We start from the raw sequence: 19,636 nt of genomic DNA, 5'->3' as shown, positions 1-19,636 counted from the left end.
AAAATCAACTCATTTTATGTATTTTTTCTCTTTTATCTCTTTTATGTTTCTTATATTGTATTTACTGTATGTCTTTGAAGGACTTTTTAAATGTTAACTTTCAGGCTCATAAAGTTGAGAAAGTGATGTAAATGTAATTAATTAGGCAACAAATAAATACTTACAAACAAAAATCATGTACAAAATAGTTGTGTTCATATTTGTAAGATTTCCATAACATTTAGTTACAACTGTTTTGTAAAAAGGCTGAATAATTTCTCAAAGGTAATTCTCAGTAAAATGTTGTAATCTGTTCTTAGAATTCTTTTTCACCCTCTGTCCTTTGATCTGTAATGAACTTGGAACTTCTCTGAGATTATCATTTTTTACAGTCATTTAATTAGATTCCCAAAATATTGTCACTGTTTTTAATAGGAGGTATAAGTGAAGTCATATTAAGTATTCAATCATATGGACAGTTTCAGGAAAGTTAAGCTCAATTAATTGCAATTAAAAACTGATAAATCCAGGAAGAAAAAATATAAAAGTGCAACACATGATGTAAAACATACTACAACAATTGATTTTCAATATACAGTGTATTTTATTGACTCATACTTGTGAAAACATGAAAGTTAAATACATTTAAAGAGATTTCTCAGGAAAAATATGATCAAGGTGTAATCTATCATATTTGAAAAAGAAAACATCTGATTATATCATTTTTCATTATACAAAGAAATTCTAGAAATCTATTTTTCTCAGTTAATACAACAAAAATTCTCTGAATATTGTCCTACTAATAAAAGAACTATTGCATCTTTTCCTAAATCATTTTGACTCCTGTAACAAAGACATTTCATATAAGCAGCTTCTTTAAGCATTACCTGAGCTTCTCTCCCTGTCTGTGTGTCTCATGGAGAGCAAGTTGGGGTATGCAAAAAGACAAATTCCTAATACAAGAGATTGTATATGACCAATAAAGTGATCTTATCTTAAATCATGGCTTTAACAGTTAAGTATAATTCTTTTTAAAGGACAATGTCCCATTCAAAGTTTCAAAGTTACTGTGATTAAATCTGGGGTTATTCTCATGAAATGGGCTATTTTATATACAGTAACGTATACATGGCATTTTAAACTTCTTAGATTAGTCTTATAATTAGTGCCACTACAGTTCTGAGGATTTTGTATTAATGCAGAATGGTACCATAACCATTCAGCCCATTTTCACAGAAAGCTGTGATTAACTAGTTAAGAGTATCATGGTTAGTTCACACAGTACTTTAAAAGTAACAGATTAGAGAAATTATTCACATAAAAAATATACAAATCCTTCAGATGCCTGTCTAATATCTCTGATGAAACAGCACTACTAATGAACAGCATAATGAAAGCACAATAAGTTATAATCACTGGATAAAACATTGAAAACAGAGTCTTTTTCAATTTGAAAGAGGCATCTGTATGTGATAGCATCTCCTTGAAAAACTGACATAATCCAAGCCTCTGGGAATGGCTGCAAGCAGTTCTTCAGCACAAAGCATTGACATTGTAAAATGAAATTTAAAATAAGCTGGTTATCTGCCTAATTATTCAAGTAAATTTAAAAATTTGTACTTTATTGGAAATAATGTATGTTTCCAAATTCAAAACATTTTACCTGTAGACCCTGTATATTAGCTACTTTTAGCCCTTGCAATTTAGTGAAGGATGTACAAAATGTAACGATTTAGCTCGGCTTGACTCCAAGTTCCGCAAAGTAGTCATCTGAAATACAGCTGAATGAAAGCCATAATAATTCGAAAAAACTGCAAGGTTATTATAACCTTTATATAATTCTCTGAAAGCAGAATAAAATATACTTGCTAAGTATGTCGGGAGTGATGAGACATCACAGTAAACACTTGAATTCTGTTTATTGATCAGTTAATATATAGATTGTAGAAATTAAATATTGTTTTTATTATCATCAATAGGATTATTTTTCCATGAATACCTTCAAATGATCTTATTGCTATGGAGATGAATCTGCCATCTTGTGATTGTGCCTCAAGTACAAGAACACAAACAAATCTATAGATTGATTAGACAACTAAACAGGAAGAATATATTTAAATTTTTGTTTAAAACAATTATTTATTGAGTGTGCAAATCTGAGCCTTTTGCTTGCCAAATAATAGGCATACAACTAGTCAAAAACTGAATTGTATTAATCTCTTCTAATGGCCTTAGCATTTTTCAGTAGCAGGAGATTCTTCCTAAAAACAGCAGGATTCAAATCCATTTATGATTAAGAAGTACATGGAATACACCAGCTGTTGACATCATACATGAATTTTTTAAAATATATTAACTGAAATCTTCCTACTGCATGTAGACCAAAGATTTCCCAACACTTCTATTAATTTTTTAATCAATATAAGCTTCATAGGTGAATTACTAAAAGTGTAGGTTTCTTATAGTTTTGGTTCAATAACTAAATAGTAAAAACTGGCTTCTTTTAAAAAATAAAGTAACACAATAATGCCATTGTAACTGATTAAGCCAAAGAGTAATATTTTTCTTTATTTTTTTGTATTTTAATTTGTTGTGAACTTTTTTTCCAAAATATTTACCCTATTAACTCTAAAAAACAACATATTTTGTTGGAGCTTTTGGCTTTATTTGTTATAAAATGTCAAAGATCTGAAATGAACAGCTATTCATATAATTTCCTGTTTCAAAATAAACAACATGATCAGTTTTAAGAGTTCAGTCTTAGCTCAAAAAATACTGTATATATAAACAAATATTCCTCACACTTCCTACCAAGACAAATGCAGACACATAAATGTTAACATTCATGTGCTGATAAATGACATAGGAAAATTTAGAGATGTACACAACAAAATCATACTCCTTAAATTTCATTTTTATAAGATTCATAAACTGCATATGTGATTTGCTGAGAAACCATGATTATGTTTCAAAATAATACTGGTGTGACAGCCGAGTCTTCATAGAGTAAAAACCCTGAACAGTCCCTTTACTCGAATACCAACAGAGGTACCTGTATGCAGGAGTCACTACAATTTAATCTTGGAGGGTTAGTTCTTTGCAGGTTTTTAACAGTACCTGCCAAAACAATTACTATGTTATTAGAGAAAAAAGTCTTGCTTGATTATACCAGCAATCAGTACTCAAAGAACATGTCTACTTCAAGAAAGAAAAAGTAAAGCTTGAAAAAACATTTAAAACATCTAGAAAGTTCAGTATATCCTGCAGTTATTGAAGACACTGCCCTACCCCTGCACATTTTCCATAAGATGGAATAGGATCCATATACATCCATGAGATGGTGATGAATTTCAGACAGTTTTGTGCACTTTGCACAAATCAAAGCACAGCAGACTATTAAGTTTAAAGGTATTACCATTTTTGGTGCATTGAAATAAATGAAAGCATGATTTAAAATAATAAATGTACCATCCGTCGTACTGTTTTTCATCTAGGATGTTATAAATTAACACAGTCACTCTAGATGGGAGTACAAGATGTGAAACTATGAAATGTACAAATATGGTTAACCTATCTAACCTGTCATTATATTATTGCATTATAAACACCTTATAGTCCCATTTACACAAAATGATAAATAGTATAATTTTCTAGAACATTTTCATCACTGTATATTTGAAGATCAATTATATTTATCATTTATTTAATGTAATGTGAACATCTATTATTAGGTTTCATTTATGTTAGATGACACATGCTTAAAACTTTCAATCGGCTGTAATTTAATTGGATGATTGCAAATTGCTTTCCTTCAATTTCCCCTATTTACAGTATGCTTTCGTAATTTTAATTACTCCATTTTTATGGTTGAAAATCAAGACTTTTTAAACAATACAGGAGAATGATTTGTATTATCATCTTTAGAAAAAAAATAAATACAAAACATACAAAATACATACTATTTAGTTTCAAAGAAGAATAAATTTAAAAACCTTGTAACATCTAAATCCATCACAGAAAAGCTTTTTTCCCTGCACTTGTACATCTGTTGCAGTGTTGGTTTTACTTTACATTTACATACACAAGAAAAAGAAACATGTTGCTTGTATGGTTTTTGTAAGAAAGGTACAGATTTAGAGGCATTAAGAAGAAAACAGTTTTACACAATGTACATAGAGACTTAACGTGACAAAACGTTCAGAAGTGGTCTATACAATTGTATACTGTGGCACACTTTTTTCATTTTTTAAAAGCACAGTAACCAAGGAAAAGTCATAGACATGTCTCCCTGTCAATGTTCCTCTCCAAATCGACCCTCTTCTCTCGTCTTCTGTCGCTGCTATTGGAAAAGCTACAAAAAATGCCAAATATCACTCATTACTTGATCAGTCTTAAAAATGCCTTCATTTTCATAGATGGAGAAAGCACATTTCAGCTACCCACAATAATGAGGTAAGGTTTGTTGTTGATGCCAGATTAAGAAAAAAAGTTGAAATCAAATTTGTTGAAATGGTCAATTTTAAAAGCTGGCGGTCTCATAGTAGCTATAGCAGAACGAAGTGAGGTGATGTATCTAATTGGACTTTGGTTCACATTTGGAATGGAGAAGTCCTCCTTCATGTATTGTATAGAAAGCTGAAAGGTTTGGTTAGGATGGAGAAGGTTACAGAAGCCTCAGGCAATGCCTGTGATAAAACAGTTCTGTTCTACTTGTAAAAAAGGATTCGATGTAAAAAAGGGCTTACTGGTAAAATACAGATACTTCGCTTTAACTATTTTTTGTCACCAATAACAACAGGACATGTCAACTTTTACAGAACTGTCATTTTCACATCCATTGCTGAAGTGTACAGGAGTAGCATGCAGATAAACTGTGACAAAAAAAAACAGCGTCATGCACAGAGGAGCTTTGTCTGGAGTCATACCTGTTTCCTGCCTCACATCACTATTTTAATACCCATACATTATTATCTGCATCAACATCTTTGGTTAAAATAAAAGAAAAAAATGTGTTAACCATTTCCTGTTGGAATCAAAATAAAACAGAAAACAAGTCGTTTTTTTTTCTCCTAACAGTTAATGGGTAACGCACTTTAAAAATGTGGAGGGACAAAATTGACCCTGTAAAATCTACAATATTTGGAATGGTTTTCATCTTTGTCTGATGGACATCAAATGTACAGTATATAATTTTACAATTTTCTCAATACATGTAATTTTCCAATACCAGTTTTATGTAAAATGTCCAGATTTGAAATAATGAAACAAACACACAAGGTATTTATTTTTAAAAACATATTTTCTACTTTGAAGATTACACAAAACCCACAGTATGTGCTTCTAATCAAATGAAGACGAATATAAAATATAATTCTACTTTTTCTGCACAACTTCAAATTTGGACACGTTGCACAATGCTCAATGTAACTGAAAATTACAGGTTTTGAGAATATTTTTTTTATATTTAGCACACACACTCTCTTTTTAAAAGTCACAATAATACCAGAATAAATTAAAATTGAAGAATTTTGATTTGAATGACTGGAAAGTGAATAAACATTTGTCCATAAAAAGATCTAGTGCACCTTTTACATTGCGTCTAAAATTTAAAAGCATTCAAAAAGAACAATTTTAGGAGATCTGAGTATTCTATTACAAATTTGCTTTATATCAGGCAAAGATTAACCACATTTATCAAGCAGACGTATGGTCATTGATAGGGCACGATAGTGAATTGACATGAGAAGACAAGAATGTACAGGGAACAGGGTCTTACCTTTGGGAAATCAGCTTCTATAGAGGTTAGGAAAGGGAGCTTATGATAGAAATGGAATGAAAATTAAGAGAAGAAATGTGTTAACTTTATCAGCCCTACGACAAGGAAGGGGAGAACAGCCCAGATAAGATACAATAGAAAGCTACTAAAATGCGTCAGAATAAAGAATTACATGTAATATCTATAAAAATCAATTCTATGGAAGTATTGATTTACATTAGTACTAAAACTGTGTCACTCAAAAGGAAGTCTACTATAAAATGAAGCCTTGATTTTTAATAAAAGATATGCATAAGCAAGCCCCAAAGACGTTTGATGGGTTTTTTGAATATGCACTGTTTTAAAAATCAAGCGTCACAATGTGACAGAAATACAATTAATGTAGCAAAAGAAACATTTTTTTAATGGAAAATGTCATTTGGACCATGAACGTCAAAGGTCAGTTTTCAAAACAAAGCATTAGAAAGGCACATTTTATTTTTTTAAGGTTTTGCTATATACATAAAAATATACAGCCAAACAGTCACAAATATAATTTTTAAACCTCTGCATTTCATTTTTGACTGTTTTTCTCTGTATATTAAAAAGTTTGGTTTTCTATATTCTGAAGGGAAATATTTAATGATTTATAAATACAAAATGCAGTCCCTCTCTAGGTGTCAATAATAACATGTCTTAATGTCTGAATTCAATAATGCCTGGAGAAGGAGGACAGCTCAGTATCACCCCTTAGATACAGGTAGATAGATTGGGATGGAGTCACCTGAAATGGAAGAATTGTGCACTGTTAAGGTTACTAGGGGATACCACAAAGTTCTGCACCAAGCTCTTGCACCCTGTGCCCTGTGGTCTGACGTTTCTTCTGCCAAGTCATTCACACAAAGAAAGTCACCCCTGTGAGAACCCTAGCACAGTCTACAACTTAAGACCTGTTGCTGGAGTGATAAGGTACTTCAAAATGCCACTTCAGGGACCTTCACCCACCTATTTAATTTAAATGGACAGTCCGTTCTAACATAAGCCTCAAGCTTTACATTTTGATGCTGTAACTGATGCATTTATTGAATGAGAAATTTGACTGGCTTTTCATTTTTATAAAGATGTGATCTGAAAAATGTAAACTGAGAAACTGAATGCATTACATTATTGTCCAGCACTAATGATTAATAATCATTATTTTAAAGCTGTTTTTCCCTTTATCTGTGATCAGCAGACCTTTAGGGTTTCCAACTTACAATCAACAATAATAATTTAATTTATGAGTGTATTTCAAGAAACAAATAGAATGTAACATCCTGAATTATTGCAAATATATACACTTCAGAATAAAAAATAACATTTTTTGTTAATGTTAACTCAGACCTACTGTGTTAAATGTGTTCTTCTATTTTTAATACAGGTAAAAACTATTGCAATGTTATAATCATATAAGCTAGATATAAACTGCAGACATATTGTAAACAAATAATCTCCATTTTCTTAATTAGGTTATCAAATAACATGATTTTAAAACTTCTAACTTTATCCTTTTAATCATAAGAGTAAATTAAACATTTTGGGTTTTTTTTCTCAAATATATGTGCAAATTATTAACTGAGTTTTATAAGGGAGGCACTTTTTATCAAATTAAACTGGAAATTCAAAACCTTTTTGAGGGTATGCAGGAATCTTTTTTGGAGTTTTCCGTATTCATGGTGAGGGTCTTCCAAACTGAAGTTTTCGCCATTTCATCAGATATGTTAACTGTTGAAGGATCATCCCTAAAAGAAGCAAATAAAATTAAATACATGTATGACAAAGTGCCAGATTTGTTTTGAGATAAAAATGTAATAAGAACATAAGAAGTTCAACTTCAAGCCTTACTAATTTTTTTTTGCAACTGCAATGCAATTGTATATTTCTAAAAAGAAACATTTATCAGGAAAAGTTTTCAGCACTGCAAATTTTCTTTCTGAACAAAATTTAATTTTAGCATTTAAACATTACACAGTACTGATAATAATTTCCCACACTACAGTATATACATATTTGAAGTAATAATGTCAGTCTGCATTGTACCATTTTACACTCAGAAGAGCAAGTATAATGTTTGTAGACAGACATATAGGCAGGTGTCCATACATTTCTTTACTAATCAAGTATTGCATCTTACTTGTAATTTCCTTCCAAAGGCAAGTGTACTATTCCCTCTTCCTCTCCCAGCATACTTTGTTCTTCCTGAAGAAGAAATGAGAATCTAGTGATATTTTGTACAAATTATATTATTCAAACCTATAATTGATAACATACTGGTGGTGTAAAATAATTTGACTACAAAACTAAGTCAGTCTCTGAGCTGCAAAGTAACAAGCTAAGGTTAATTCCTCTAGACAAGTCTTCTTCCATATTTAACTTCACATGAAATCTACTTATATTGTCAGTGATATGTCAACTATAAATTGCATTACTAGGGTCTGTAAAACCTCTGACATTTTAAAACAATCTGAACATTTTGAATACAGCAGATTTGTTCTATTTTACATAGAAGTGAGATAATAGCTTCAAGGTTTTTTCAACAACTTAAAAATTAAAAAGAATATACTGATTTCATAGAAATATACATTAATTTCAAGAATGAAGTTACCTCTTCCTGAGCATCCTCCAGTTTCTTTTTCTTACTTTCTGGCATTAAATCATCCAACCAACTTAGTTCTCTCTTTGTGAATAAGAAATCCAACACCTTCCGAATGAACACAAGTGCTAAAACCTTCACAAGAAAATAAAAAGCAGAGGAGATATCACTATTCTGAAAATTTGATGCTGGTGTTCTGCATTAAGTAAAAACCATACCATTACTTTATCCATCAACAAAAAGCTGTTTATTCTGAGTAAGGTCTATTCTGTACACATAATAGGGCACAAGACCGGGATACACTTTACGTAGGATTCCAGTCCATCACAGGGTAAACAGTAACAAGTTCCCAGGTAACCAAGATTGCATGTCGTTGGAGAGGAAACTTTCCAAAGGGAAAGTGTTTGGGAGAAATCCCATGAAGACACAGGGAGAACACACAAAATGCACACAGGAGTGGATCAGTCCGGAATTGAACCCAGACCCCAAGAGCTGTAATGGGGCACCGGAGCTAAGAGCCACACCACAATAATGTTACATTTTTATCATTTAGAACATAAAATCATACTGTAAGTCACTAAGGGTTTTTTTTCCTCATGTACCAACTCTAACTGCATTAGGTGAAAGAACTCTGCTTCGTACCATCATGGGGAATACAATGGCCGCCCGTGAAGTCTTTATTACCCACAGCAGGACCAGGCAGCTCAGCTGGATGACTGTGAACAGATGAACTTTCCTCAGTGGGACATGCCGCAGATAAATAAAATCAGGTTGGTGCTTAGGTGGCATCCCAAAAAGTTTAAAACGATCGAAGAGCTGCAAAACAAGGATTTAAAGATACAGATAGTCATTAAGAAATATGAAAAAGTAAAAAAAACGAAGATTTTATGTGAACTGAATATGATGTTTTGCAGATTGCAAAAAGTAAAGGCCTAACACCCTTCAATGTGTAACATTTCTATTTGTTCATAGGTATCATAGGCATCGGTTCATGAAAGACAAGAATGCTAGTTGATATCTTCCTAACACAAATCTTAACAAAAATATTCACGTACTGTAGTACATGTAGCTGCACAGTTTTATCTACCTGAATGCCTTTCAGCGATGATCCTCCCATGTAAAGGAAAACTCCATACAACACTGGCATTGGAATGAACTATAAAACAGATAACATGGAGAGAACAGGAGAAAATCATGTTCATTTTACTCACACAAGCATCAACATAGTACTCGGATGTGCCTTAGTAACCAGAACAGTGCAGTCCTCCATTTACAGTATATAGCACAGTATGTACATTTATACTGAGTATTTGTTTAAACCTTGTTAAATACAGTACATTAGCTGTAAGTCTCATCAGCCACACAGGGTGCATCACAATTCCACAACACAAAAAAAGCCAATTGGCAATACCTTGGAACAACTGACAAAAACATGCAGCTACAGCTGCAGAAGTACTGGAATGGTAGCATTATTAATTATTAGCTTCGTGGTTTAATGTTGCTTCAAAGCATAATAAAAAAAAAACTTTTTTCATAGCACAAATCTTACCTTCAGCACTGAGGTCATGAAGACAGAACAACCCATCAGTAGAAAGATCATGAGCCCTGTGAACCTCTGCTCTCTGATTCCGAGGAATTTGGGTTGCTCCCCTGGAGCAGAGCACTCCGACTCCAGTTTGAGGCTGTTCACATGAGAGATGGAGAGGACAGTGGCTGCTACAAACCATGGCAATCCCATTATGGAGCAGACTCCCAGCATGACGCCCACCATGAACAGATCCAGGTGGTACCCACATCCTTTCTGTTGGCCAGAAAAACATGGTCTGGAATTAATTTTACAATTTGCAATGGAAATGTTTAGTTTCTATCTGGGAAAACTGAATTAAGCAATATGCCAACAGCTCAGTGTATACTGTAGGATTTTGCAATGTTTTGTCAGGCATGAGGTGAACCATGCCAACACATACCTGTACCCTGGATTACCATACTGGAATTATGTAATGGTTCTGAATCAAGTTAAAAGGTTAAAAAAAACAACTGAAAGTAATGTATTTGATTAAAACATGTCTGTTAATATTTGCATGACAAGTATTTTTGTAAATGTGTGATTAAGTCATAAAATAAAACATTACAACCCAACCAGTGGCTCAAGAAGTAAAGACAGTGAGGGTTGAGTACCACTGTTTCATATGAGGTCCCATTTAGGCCATTATTCAAACTGTATCTCTCTCACACACACACAAATTACTCTCACATACACCCAAAATGCTCTCAAACTCTCCATTTAACCTCTTGCATACACACAAAATGCTCTCACATTCACTAGTTTTACCTCTCACGTACAGTACACACAAACGCTCTCAAATTCACTACTTTTACCTCGCACATACTGTACACATAAAACACTCCTTCACAATGTGAATGTCAGAGACAAAACTAGTGAATGTGTGTGCATTTTATGTGTATGTGAGAGGTAAAACTAATGAATGTGAGAGCGTTTTGTGTGTGTACGTAAGAGGAAAAATGGAGAGTGTGAAAACAATTTACTTGTGTGAGAGGTAGGCGACTGTCTAAATGACACAATGTGATTGGCTGAGAAAATTTACCAACAAGCTTTTTCATTTTCTGCTCCAAACCAAACACTGTCATAGATGGATGGGCTACAGCTGGCCTCAACTTGCCATGAAAATCTGTAAGGTACCAGGTGCTTTCATGTTTGCAATGCCTTGTCAGTCAGACCCACACTGCTGCTTTACTTAATGCTAACTCACAAACTCTCTGCTTTTCTGCCAGAGAAAAGTGTGAGCAGAATAAAACAAAAAACTGTTATTTTTCACATTTAAAGAAACAATTTTGTTGATAAACTCAGTGCAGTAGAGAGATATGTTTATTAGTAAAAAAAGCCTGCAATTCGTTATCCTAAAATAACAACACATGTAAAACAAGACAGGAAGAATAATATTGAATGTGAGGTTTACTGATTAGAATGAAACATCCATCCATTTTTTAGTAACTGCTTTGTACTTAACAGGTCACAGTGAGACTGAGCCTAACCAGGCAGGCAGGGCTAAACCTTAGCTGGGAATAGCATGAACACGTGTAGAGAAAGCAATTTACAGGTGTTAATTAAACTAGATAGCATGTCTTTGAACTGTATCACCAGTGAAAAGCCATGCAAGCATCTGGAGAACATGCTAAAAAGTCACCGCAGGCTAGAACTGAACCCAAGACCCAAACGATATGAGGAAACAGAAGTATCTGCCATGCCGCCATATGACCATACTGAAGAAAATTTAATCTTAATGATTAATGTGATGGACCGTCCAGGGTGTACCCTGCCATGCACCCATTGCTTGCTGGGATAGGCTCCAGCTCCCCTGCAACACTGAATTGAAAGAAGCTGTTAGAAAATGGATGGATGGATTAGATTCATTCAGATCTAGCGAAATGAAATATGAAATTCACATTATGGAGACTAAATGCCTGCCTCGGAATGAGAGGTAATTTTTGTAAAGCGTCTTGTTCAGCAAAGGTTCACTTCTGGCATTTCAATGACAAACATTCCAGTAAATGCAGACAGATGTCCGTTTATTAGAACAGGGTTTCAGCAAAGCACTGAAAGTAGGTTAGAGCCCTAACATGAATAGATGATATCATTGTAAGAGTAAAGAGACTAAAATGGCAATAAGCCAGACACAGCAAGAAAAAAATGGATCATCGTTCCAGGAAAATACTGGAATGGAATCCAAGGAATGAAAAACAATCAAGAAGACCTCCTGTGGAGAGGGAAAGATGTAATCAATATGTTTGCAGGCACAAGCTGGATGAGAAAAAACTGAAGGCAAAGGTTTGTAAAAAAATCTTGGGGAGGTCTTTGTTTGGCACTAGACTGATAAAGGCAGAAGATGCTGATAATGTTTCTCTGATTATGAAATTAACTCCATTCACTGAAATTGGTACCTTGAGTTTGTGTTCCTTTCTGTTGATGATAACTGCTGTGATCTGCTGGTCCATGAAGATCAGAATAGTGCACAGCAGGGCAGGGAACACAGTCACTATGGTGGTCCACCATGGATTGGGACCCAATGGGTTAACCAGCCAGCCTCGATCATCCCTGGTGGGCTGGAAAATGGCAACATTTGAAAAAAAAAACATATTCACAATATATGATGAACCGTAAGCATCTTAGAGCACACTTCATGCATTCTTCCACAATAAATACTTGGAACTATCATAAATTAAAATGCTTTTGTTTTGAGTTATTCAGTAAAAAAGGATGATGCTACTGTTAAAGTTTACATTGCGACAATACCATTAAGGATTCTCATTAAAAAAGTCACTTTTATAATTATTTTTGCTAATTTACTAACAGAACGACTTTTGCAAATTTAGGCCATGAATAGAAAACGTTTTGATTAACTTATCTGATAACAAACAATATTTCTCACAAATATTTAATGGCTTGTTTTAAAAGTTTTTTTTTACCTTGAACTCATTGGGAACTTGAAGTTTTGGAGATGGTATTCCTAAGCCATAGTCAATCAACACCATAGTAAGAATGGTGAGGAACACCGCAAAGTCACTGATTATCGCCCGAACCTGGAAATGAACATCACCGGTGAAAGAGTGTACACAACTGTTTTGTTAGTACCGAATGAATCACTTTTATCCACAGTACTCAGTATAGCACTTCACTGTCTTAGATATGTCTCAGCGTCTCAGCAGTCAAAACCTGGAAAATAGCCACTAGAGGGCACCAGCATTCCATGAATTCATTCTGTAACCCTGATTCCATTTCAATTCAATTAACGTCAGTTCAAACTTTCACATTAATCCCAATGGGAAATTAGTTTTCCTGACAGTCCGACACAATCAATGACAAAGGGGTCAGGACAAATAATATTTCAGGAAATAAACAGAATTATTTTACCCTATTCAAAACTGAAACGGAAAAGGAGATAAAATTATTACCCGAGCCTGCTTCTGTTGCGCCTAGGCGCTTCTTACAGCGGTAAACTGTGTTTGGTGATTCTGGCTTACCTTAGTGGGAAAATAGCGGCTGGTCTTGAATTCCTTCAGGAAAGAGGACATTGTTACGGTTGAGAAGAAAAGAACAACGGACCAAAAGAGAACGTCAGGGACATATGGGCCATGGGGCCCGCAAGCCCTTCCCACAAACTCCCCATGTTTCTCTATGCAGTCCTGAGGAGAGAGAGAGGAATGCAAAGGGGAGAGACGGAGATGGAAAGAGGGGAGGAACAAGGGACATAGATGATAAAAAAGGAAGAGAAAAAGAAAATGTATTTAAAGGGGAAAAGACAGAGCATTACTTTCCTCACCTCCTGTTCTCAGAGGAAACTACAGCACTTGGAATCATATATTAAAATGTAGGACAGGGGGTGCTTTTTTTTACACAGAACGTTATAGAGATTTAAAACAAACTATTCCAGGCAGGTTTCTGAATACATTGGGTGAATCAATAATACAGTATTTATGATCATTCGTCAATTTTATACATTAATAGACAATTGGATTATAAAAAGTTAGCATGTTCTTAATTTAAATTAATGAAACAATATCACCTTCGACCCACAAAGTATTTTAAGCAAAAAAGATTTACAAATGTCAAACCAACAGAGATCTGCAGGAACCTGTGCGTGTCATTAAGGAAACATGATATATGACTAATAACATGTCTTCTCGTAACATGATGACTTATGAGTTCAGTGAACTGAATTTGAAGTGAACTCCTTACATACTCCGAGAAGCCTACAATGAAGATTAAAGACAATCAGACATACTACATTTCTTTAAAAATCTCCAAAAGTTTTGGTTCATGTCAGCCTGTTTCTATAGTTAGGAAAACATTTGTTCTCGTGTAAGACAAAACAAGACTCTAAATGTACATATAGAGTACTGTAGTTATTATTAAGGGCCCACAAGCCACCTAAGAGAAAATTTATTTTATGAAAATGTGCTTTTATGGTGATTTTGCATTGCTAATCCAGCGTAATCCAGCCCACATGCCCTTAATCTCTTCTCTTGGTTATACTCCATCTGGGAGTGCATGCTGTTTAGCAACAACTCAAGGTCTTCCCTCAAAAAACCTCATGCATTCAAACACTTCAAACAATGACAAAAGTGGTATGAATATATTTTTGTCATTGTCATTCCCATTTCAGATTTTTTAGGGTGCATCCATAGCCTCTCTAAAACTGATCTATTATCTTAGCATACCTGGATTTTCTTTATCTTAATTTTACTTGATGTTCATTTCATCACCAGGTAGGATAAGATTTGTTGTAGCGTGTACCAGCCCCGACAGATAGAAAATACTGAGAGGTATGAAAAATGCAACAAATGAGTATTGGAACAAGGGAACATCCCTTATGTTAAGGTAGTCTTCTCATTAAGTATTTTGTTTTTATTCATTTATATTCATTTTAATTACTTCCTTAAAATAACAGAGGAGTAGATGGCTTCTTGGACTATGGATTAAATTACTCTGTTCCTTATTTCTTAAGAGAGATGAAGAGTCCAGTTCAGTTACTTTATCTTAAACAGATGGCAACTCTGTATTATGGCTCCAAATCCATACATTCATAAATATAATACAAATTGAACCAAATTAATCACATGTCTAACAAACCTCTGTGCTCTTAATGCATCAATCTTTTGATCTAACGTCCACTTTAACCCAAAGGTTCCACCATAACCAGAAACATAAAGTGTCAACTCAAGATGCCAACACACCACAAATCTATATCCCAGGCTCGCACTTATCGCTAACCAAAAAAAGTCTTGTCAGTATCCACACAATTCATGCTTACATGTACTTCCAAGCCCTCCCAGTAGATTTCAGATGCAGTAATGTTATGTTCATCCCAAAATGTCAAGGTTGCATTACTTGGATCGGGTGGCTCCACACAAATACACCTGAATAAATGAAAGCAGAGGCGCGCTGGGCAAGAGGCATCTGGTTTTTGAAGCAATAAGAGTAAAGTGTAACCAAATGGCATTAGCTTCGCCTGGACACTACTGCTTTCCTTTAAAAATATCTGTATATCATACGTATATAATACTAGTATGTGATATGCACATAATATACATACTGTACATTTTAACCTTTCATATTTCCCAGCACTCTGCAATGCTTTCTTTAAACAAATATGTTTAATCTTCCGATATTTGGACAATCGCACCAATTAAAATCGAGATGAAACATTTACTCACGAATACTGAGTGAGCTTTTCCAGGTTATTGTTCATGTTGATTGGGTAGGTTTCGCCAAGGTGAATTAACTTTTCCAAGGCCTCATATATAAAAATAATACAGATAAGGGCAGCGAACGCTTCTTCAGTGAAACGAGTAATGTAGCAAACGAGGGAACTGGCATCTGTTGCCACAAGGACAATACACAGGAATGCTGTCCAGAGTCCTATACACGCTCTTAATGAGAGGTAGGATAATCCATATTCCCTGGAAAAAGGCAAGAACAACAGCATCATATGAAAAGTATACAAATACCCTGTAAACACCTAGTATGGGTGTGAAGCACTTTCATTAGGAGACTCCCTAGTGGTTCACCTACAAAATGTGCTAGCCCAAGCACAGGTTCAGCTCTGCCACAGAGGGTTTGAGCCTGGGTCACGTCATTAGCTGGGTGTGATCAGGATTCTAAAACAGTCAGTGTGAAATTTGCCAAGGGCAGCCAAGGGTTATGTGGGATTCATCAGCCACTGCTCTTTGTACTCTACAGCGACTCCTGCTGTCTACGGGTGCTGGCAGGCTTTTGTGCCTCCAGTGTGGAGCTGTGTTGCCAGTGGCTAGTTAGGAAGTGTCTGCCTTCAGTTCCCCCGTGTGCGATGTCAGGCTTCAGGGATGCAGCCTGAGACATGAGAAGCACAAAACGGGCTATATGAAATAGGGAGGGTATAACAACTCTACATTTCAAAAGAAAAAAAATACAAGATAACCTTCATTGATGCAAGATTTTGAAACAATTTTTGAAAAAGGGTACATGCAGGTGTTCAATCAGAAACTGACTTTTTTGTATTTACAAGCTTTTTTGTATTTTTACAATTGTTAGCATGTCAAAAAAGACATCAGCTGGGAATAATACTCTCTAAATGATTCTGTTAAGTGTTGTATTTGTTCAGTGAAGACTTACAAAGAGGAAGATACAAGGTTATTGATGAAACAAAGTCATTCTTCAAAAAACACTTGTGGCCCAGACTTACCTGCAGAATTTGTACAATATCTTTTCAAATACCAGGACTGGCCCTGTGCTACCCAGTATTGTGAGTGGCTGCCCTGCAAACAAAGAATAGGCTATTCCCGTCATTGAGGCTCCAAAGAGGGATTCGATTGCACTCTGGAAAAAAAAGAGCAATACTGTATATCTTCTGTGTACTGAGAGAGGAAATAAACCGAAATCATACACCAAGTATCAAAATCTACCCGTCACCACTCCTGTTATTCACAGACAAATATACTATGATGTACAACCCTGTGGTATTGCAGTCTAAATAGCAGTCCATTCAAAAAAGACACAATAGAGAAACCCAACACTTTTATTATTTGTTGTCGTTTTAGGTTGCAGATCAAAAATGTAATTTTAGGTGATGAAATATCTCTGTCTTCATAGGAACCTGATCTTAACAGTGAAATTCACATTATCTAGATTTGATCCCTCATTTAAAATTAAATGAGATACAAAATCATATATGTATTTAGGAAAAGGTTCTTACTATACGGCCTTCAGTTGCCTCTCCTAGCAGGCCTCCAAATGTGATCACAGGTGACATGCATGCACAATACAGGAAAAGGAATGATGCCAAGCACTGCAGACTGACGGCATCAGTGTAGTCAGACAAGTAATGTGGAGCTTTTCTTTTGATATCCATTATCAAACCACCAAAGAGCCTACAAAAAAAAAGACAAGGCTTTGAAAGAACAAACCACAGTTTAATCAGCCTCTGCCCATCCATGTTAATCGGATGGGATCATAAATAGAACTACTTATGCATGAAAGAATTAGACCGACTGGCAAAAAAACACAGACATTTTTTACAATCCAGAAGAGGTTGACGCAGTAACTGCAGCCCAGGCTGATCTAGCTTACTGGATGAAATCAGAATCTGCTGCATCTGATTTCACCCAGATTTAGAAATCCAGAAACCTGCGTCCTGGAAATGGATCACCAAATTAAAGTTAAGATAAGCTTATGCTCAATTTTAGTGAAAACGTCACACTTGTCTAAATGCAGATAACACTCTCCTTTTAATTGCATGTAACAGAGTGAATAGCCAGGAATGCTGCACAGATAAACATTTCTGTAAGGTATACTTAATACATGAGTAACAAATCTTTTATTTTTAACTGCCTGGAAATATTTTTTAGGTGAGCTGAATGAAATATTCACTTCTAGCTTTTCCAAAAGTCAGTTGATCAGCACAAAGCCACCAGCCATATCACCCTGCAACTCACAACTGGCAACCCACTGAAGCTAAGCAGGTGTGAACCTGGTCAGTACCTGGATTGGGAGACCTCCTGGGAAAAACTAAGGTTGCTACTGGAAGAGGTGTTAGTAAGGCCAGCAGGGGGCGCTCACCCTGCTGTCCAGGTGGGTCCTAATGCCCCAGTATAGTGATGGAAACATCCTTCGGATTAGATGTAAAAACGAGGTCCTGACTCTCTGTGGTCATTAAAAATCCCAGGGTGTTTCTTGAAAAGAGTAGGGGTGTAACCCCAGCGTCCTGGCCAAATTTCCCAAGCCTCATAATAATCCCCCTCTATGAATTGGCTACATTACTTTGTTCTCCTTTCCCCCCTCCCACTCTGACGGCAGGCGGAGCATCGCGCCGGTTGGAGTATTCTCGGTCGCATTTAATGGATTCAAAGATTTGGTTCAAACCACCAAATGGAGACTGGTGTGCCGACAAGCGGACCCTGCTGATGTGGGATTAACGCTAGGAAAGAGAGAGTTGATCAGCACAAAAAAGTTAATGTCTACTTTATCTTCAGAAAAGGTTATACGAATAATCTGCTAATTATTTATACTGTACTCTATATCTGCACAGCATTTCAACATATACACTACCTGAATCCAAAGAATAACCTCTTGATATGAGAAAGAAAATACACTATTTTAGAAGACGAAATCAACACAATGCATGGAATTTTTAAATGTAAATATCCTAAATGAACCTTTACAGGTACAGTGTGACGAACTGGGAAGAAATAGGTGGCCTCATGATAAGGGCTATGCAGAGTTTTCCTGAGTTGACAGACTCTGACTACAATGCAAGACAGAATCTCCAAGGTTATAAAGTTAACAGTAAAGGACAGAAGATGACTTATATTAACACAACTGCAATATTGCAAAAAGATTTCATCAAATTCACTAGCTATAGCTCTGAGAGGTGTTGTTGGATATAATTGACTGTTCAATTGTGGAATTAGACTTGCCAAGGATGAATGGCATACTAGGATAAAGGTCAACTGTTTTCTCTGATAGTCTGAAATAACTGAAAGCCAAGAAATGTGTGGTCTGCCAGGACATTCTTTACCATGACCTTGATCAGAATTACAAAATTAAACCAGGTCAATCAACAAACTATCATATTTTATTAAAATCTTTGAATTATTCAGTTTTTTGTAATCCAAGTCATACAAGTTAAATTCAATATAATGTAAATTAATGAAAACAAATTCTGCTTAAAATTTAAATTATTTCAGCACATGCAAAAGCACTCTCAGATCCCACAAAATGAATGCAAAAAACAATGCAAAAATATTTCTAGAACATCTCCATAATGTTCAGCGCTGACAATGAAATCAAAGGGCAATTTCCTGGTTGTGAGATTAAAAAAGATGTAAGAAGTCTTCATTTAATTACCATTTAAAATTAACATTTTATATTCTTTATATTATTTTAAGAGCAAGACATTCTCATTCACCGTTTCAATTCAATTTAAAACATAGAAACTACGTGGAATTAGACGTATTATTCCTTGAACTGTACTCATTCCTTTTTAGTCTTAAAGACATAAACAGGTCAGTCCAATTAACTAGAACTAATGGCTGCAGAAGTGGCCATCCAGTCTCATCCTTGTTAACCAGCACATCATCAGTTTCTGACGCTTGGAACGCTTCTTTGACCACTTAAGTAGGAGACTAGTACAGTTAAGTACTTAACTAGAGATCATTGGAAATGGAAATGTGTATACCCTACAGATTTCAAGGATCACAGATGGCCAATTCAGTCT

At 35.1% G+C, this 19,636-nt stretch overlaps 1 protein-coding gene across 4 annotated transcripts in view; it reads right to left on the bottom strand.

Moving 5' to 3' along the window:
• Positions 1-559: 559 nt before the first annotated feature.
• The window catches only part of LOC102696586 (sodium-driven chloride bicarbonate exchanger), a 68,910-nt gene continuing 49,833 nt past the window's right edge, over positions 560-19,636 (bottom strand). For 3 of the 4 annotated variants that reach the window (XM_015358959.2, XM_015358958.2, XM_015358960.2), the window contains 14 exons: positions 17,117-17,291; positions 16,607-16,740; positions 15,600-15,845; positions 15,197-15,302; positions 13,407-13,568; positions 12,852-12,965; positions 12,327-12,488; positions 9,916-10,167; positions 9,454-9,522; positions 9,009-9,182; positions 8,379-8,501; positions 7,908-7,972; positions 7,402-7,515; positions 560-4,330 (listed from right to left, as the gene is read on the bottom strand). In XM_015358959.2, coding sequence (XP_015214445.1) covers positions 4,252-4,330; positions 7,402-7,515; positions 7,908-7,972; positions 8,379-8,501; positions 9,009-9,182; positions 9,454-9,522; positions 9,916-10,167; positions 12,327-12,488; positions 12,852-12,965; positions 13,407-13,568; positions 15,197-15,302; positions 15,600-15,845; positions 16,607-16,740; positions 17,117-17,291 — 1,975 coding nt within the window. In that variant the 3' untranslated portion in view covers positions 560-4,251. Of the gene's footprint in view, positions 4,331-5,755; positions 5,795-7,401; positions 7,516-7,907; positions 7,973-8,378; positions 8,502-9,008; positions 9,183-9,453; positions 9,523-9,915; positions 10,168-12,326; positions 12,489-12,851; positions 12,966-13,406; positions 13,569-15,196; positions 15,303-15,599; positions 15,846-16,606; positions 16,741-17,116; positions 17,292-19,636 lie in introns of all 4 variants that reach the window. The other variant, XM_015358961.2, reaches the window with a different exon arrangement.

The sequence above is a fragment of the Lepisosteus oculatus genome, chromosome 12, assembly GCF_040954835.1.
Source record: "Lepisosteus oculatus isolate fLepOcu1 chromosome 12, fLepOcu1.hap2, whole genome shotgun sequence".
NCBI classification, from domain to species: domain Eukaryota; kingdom Metazoa; phylum Chordata; class Actinopteri; order Semionotiformes; family Lepisosteidae; genus Lepisosteus; species Lepisosteus oculatus.
The sequence above is the reverse complement of the archived record's forward strand: the minus strand, read 5'-3'. Positions and strand labels throughout refer to the sequence as shown.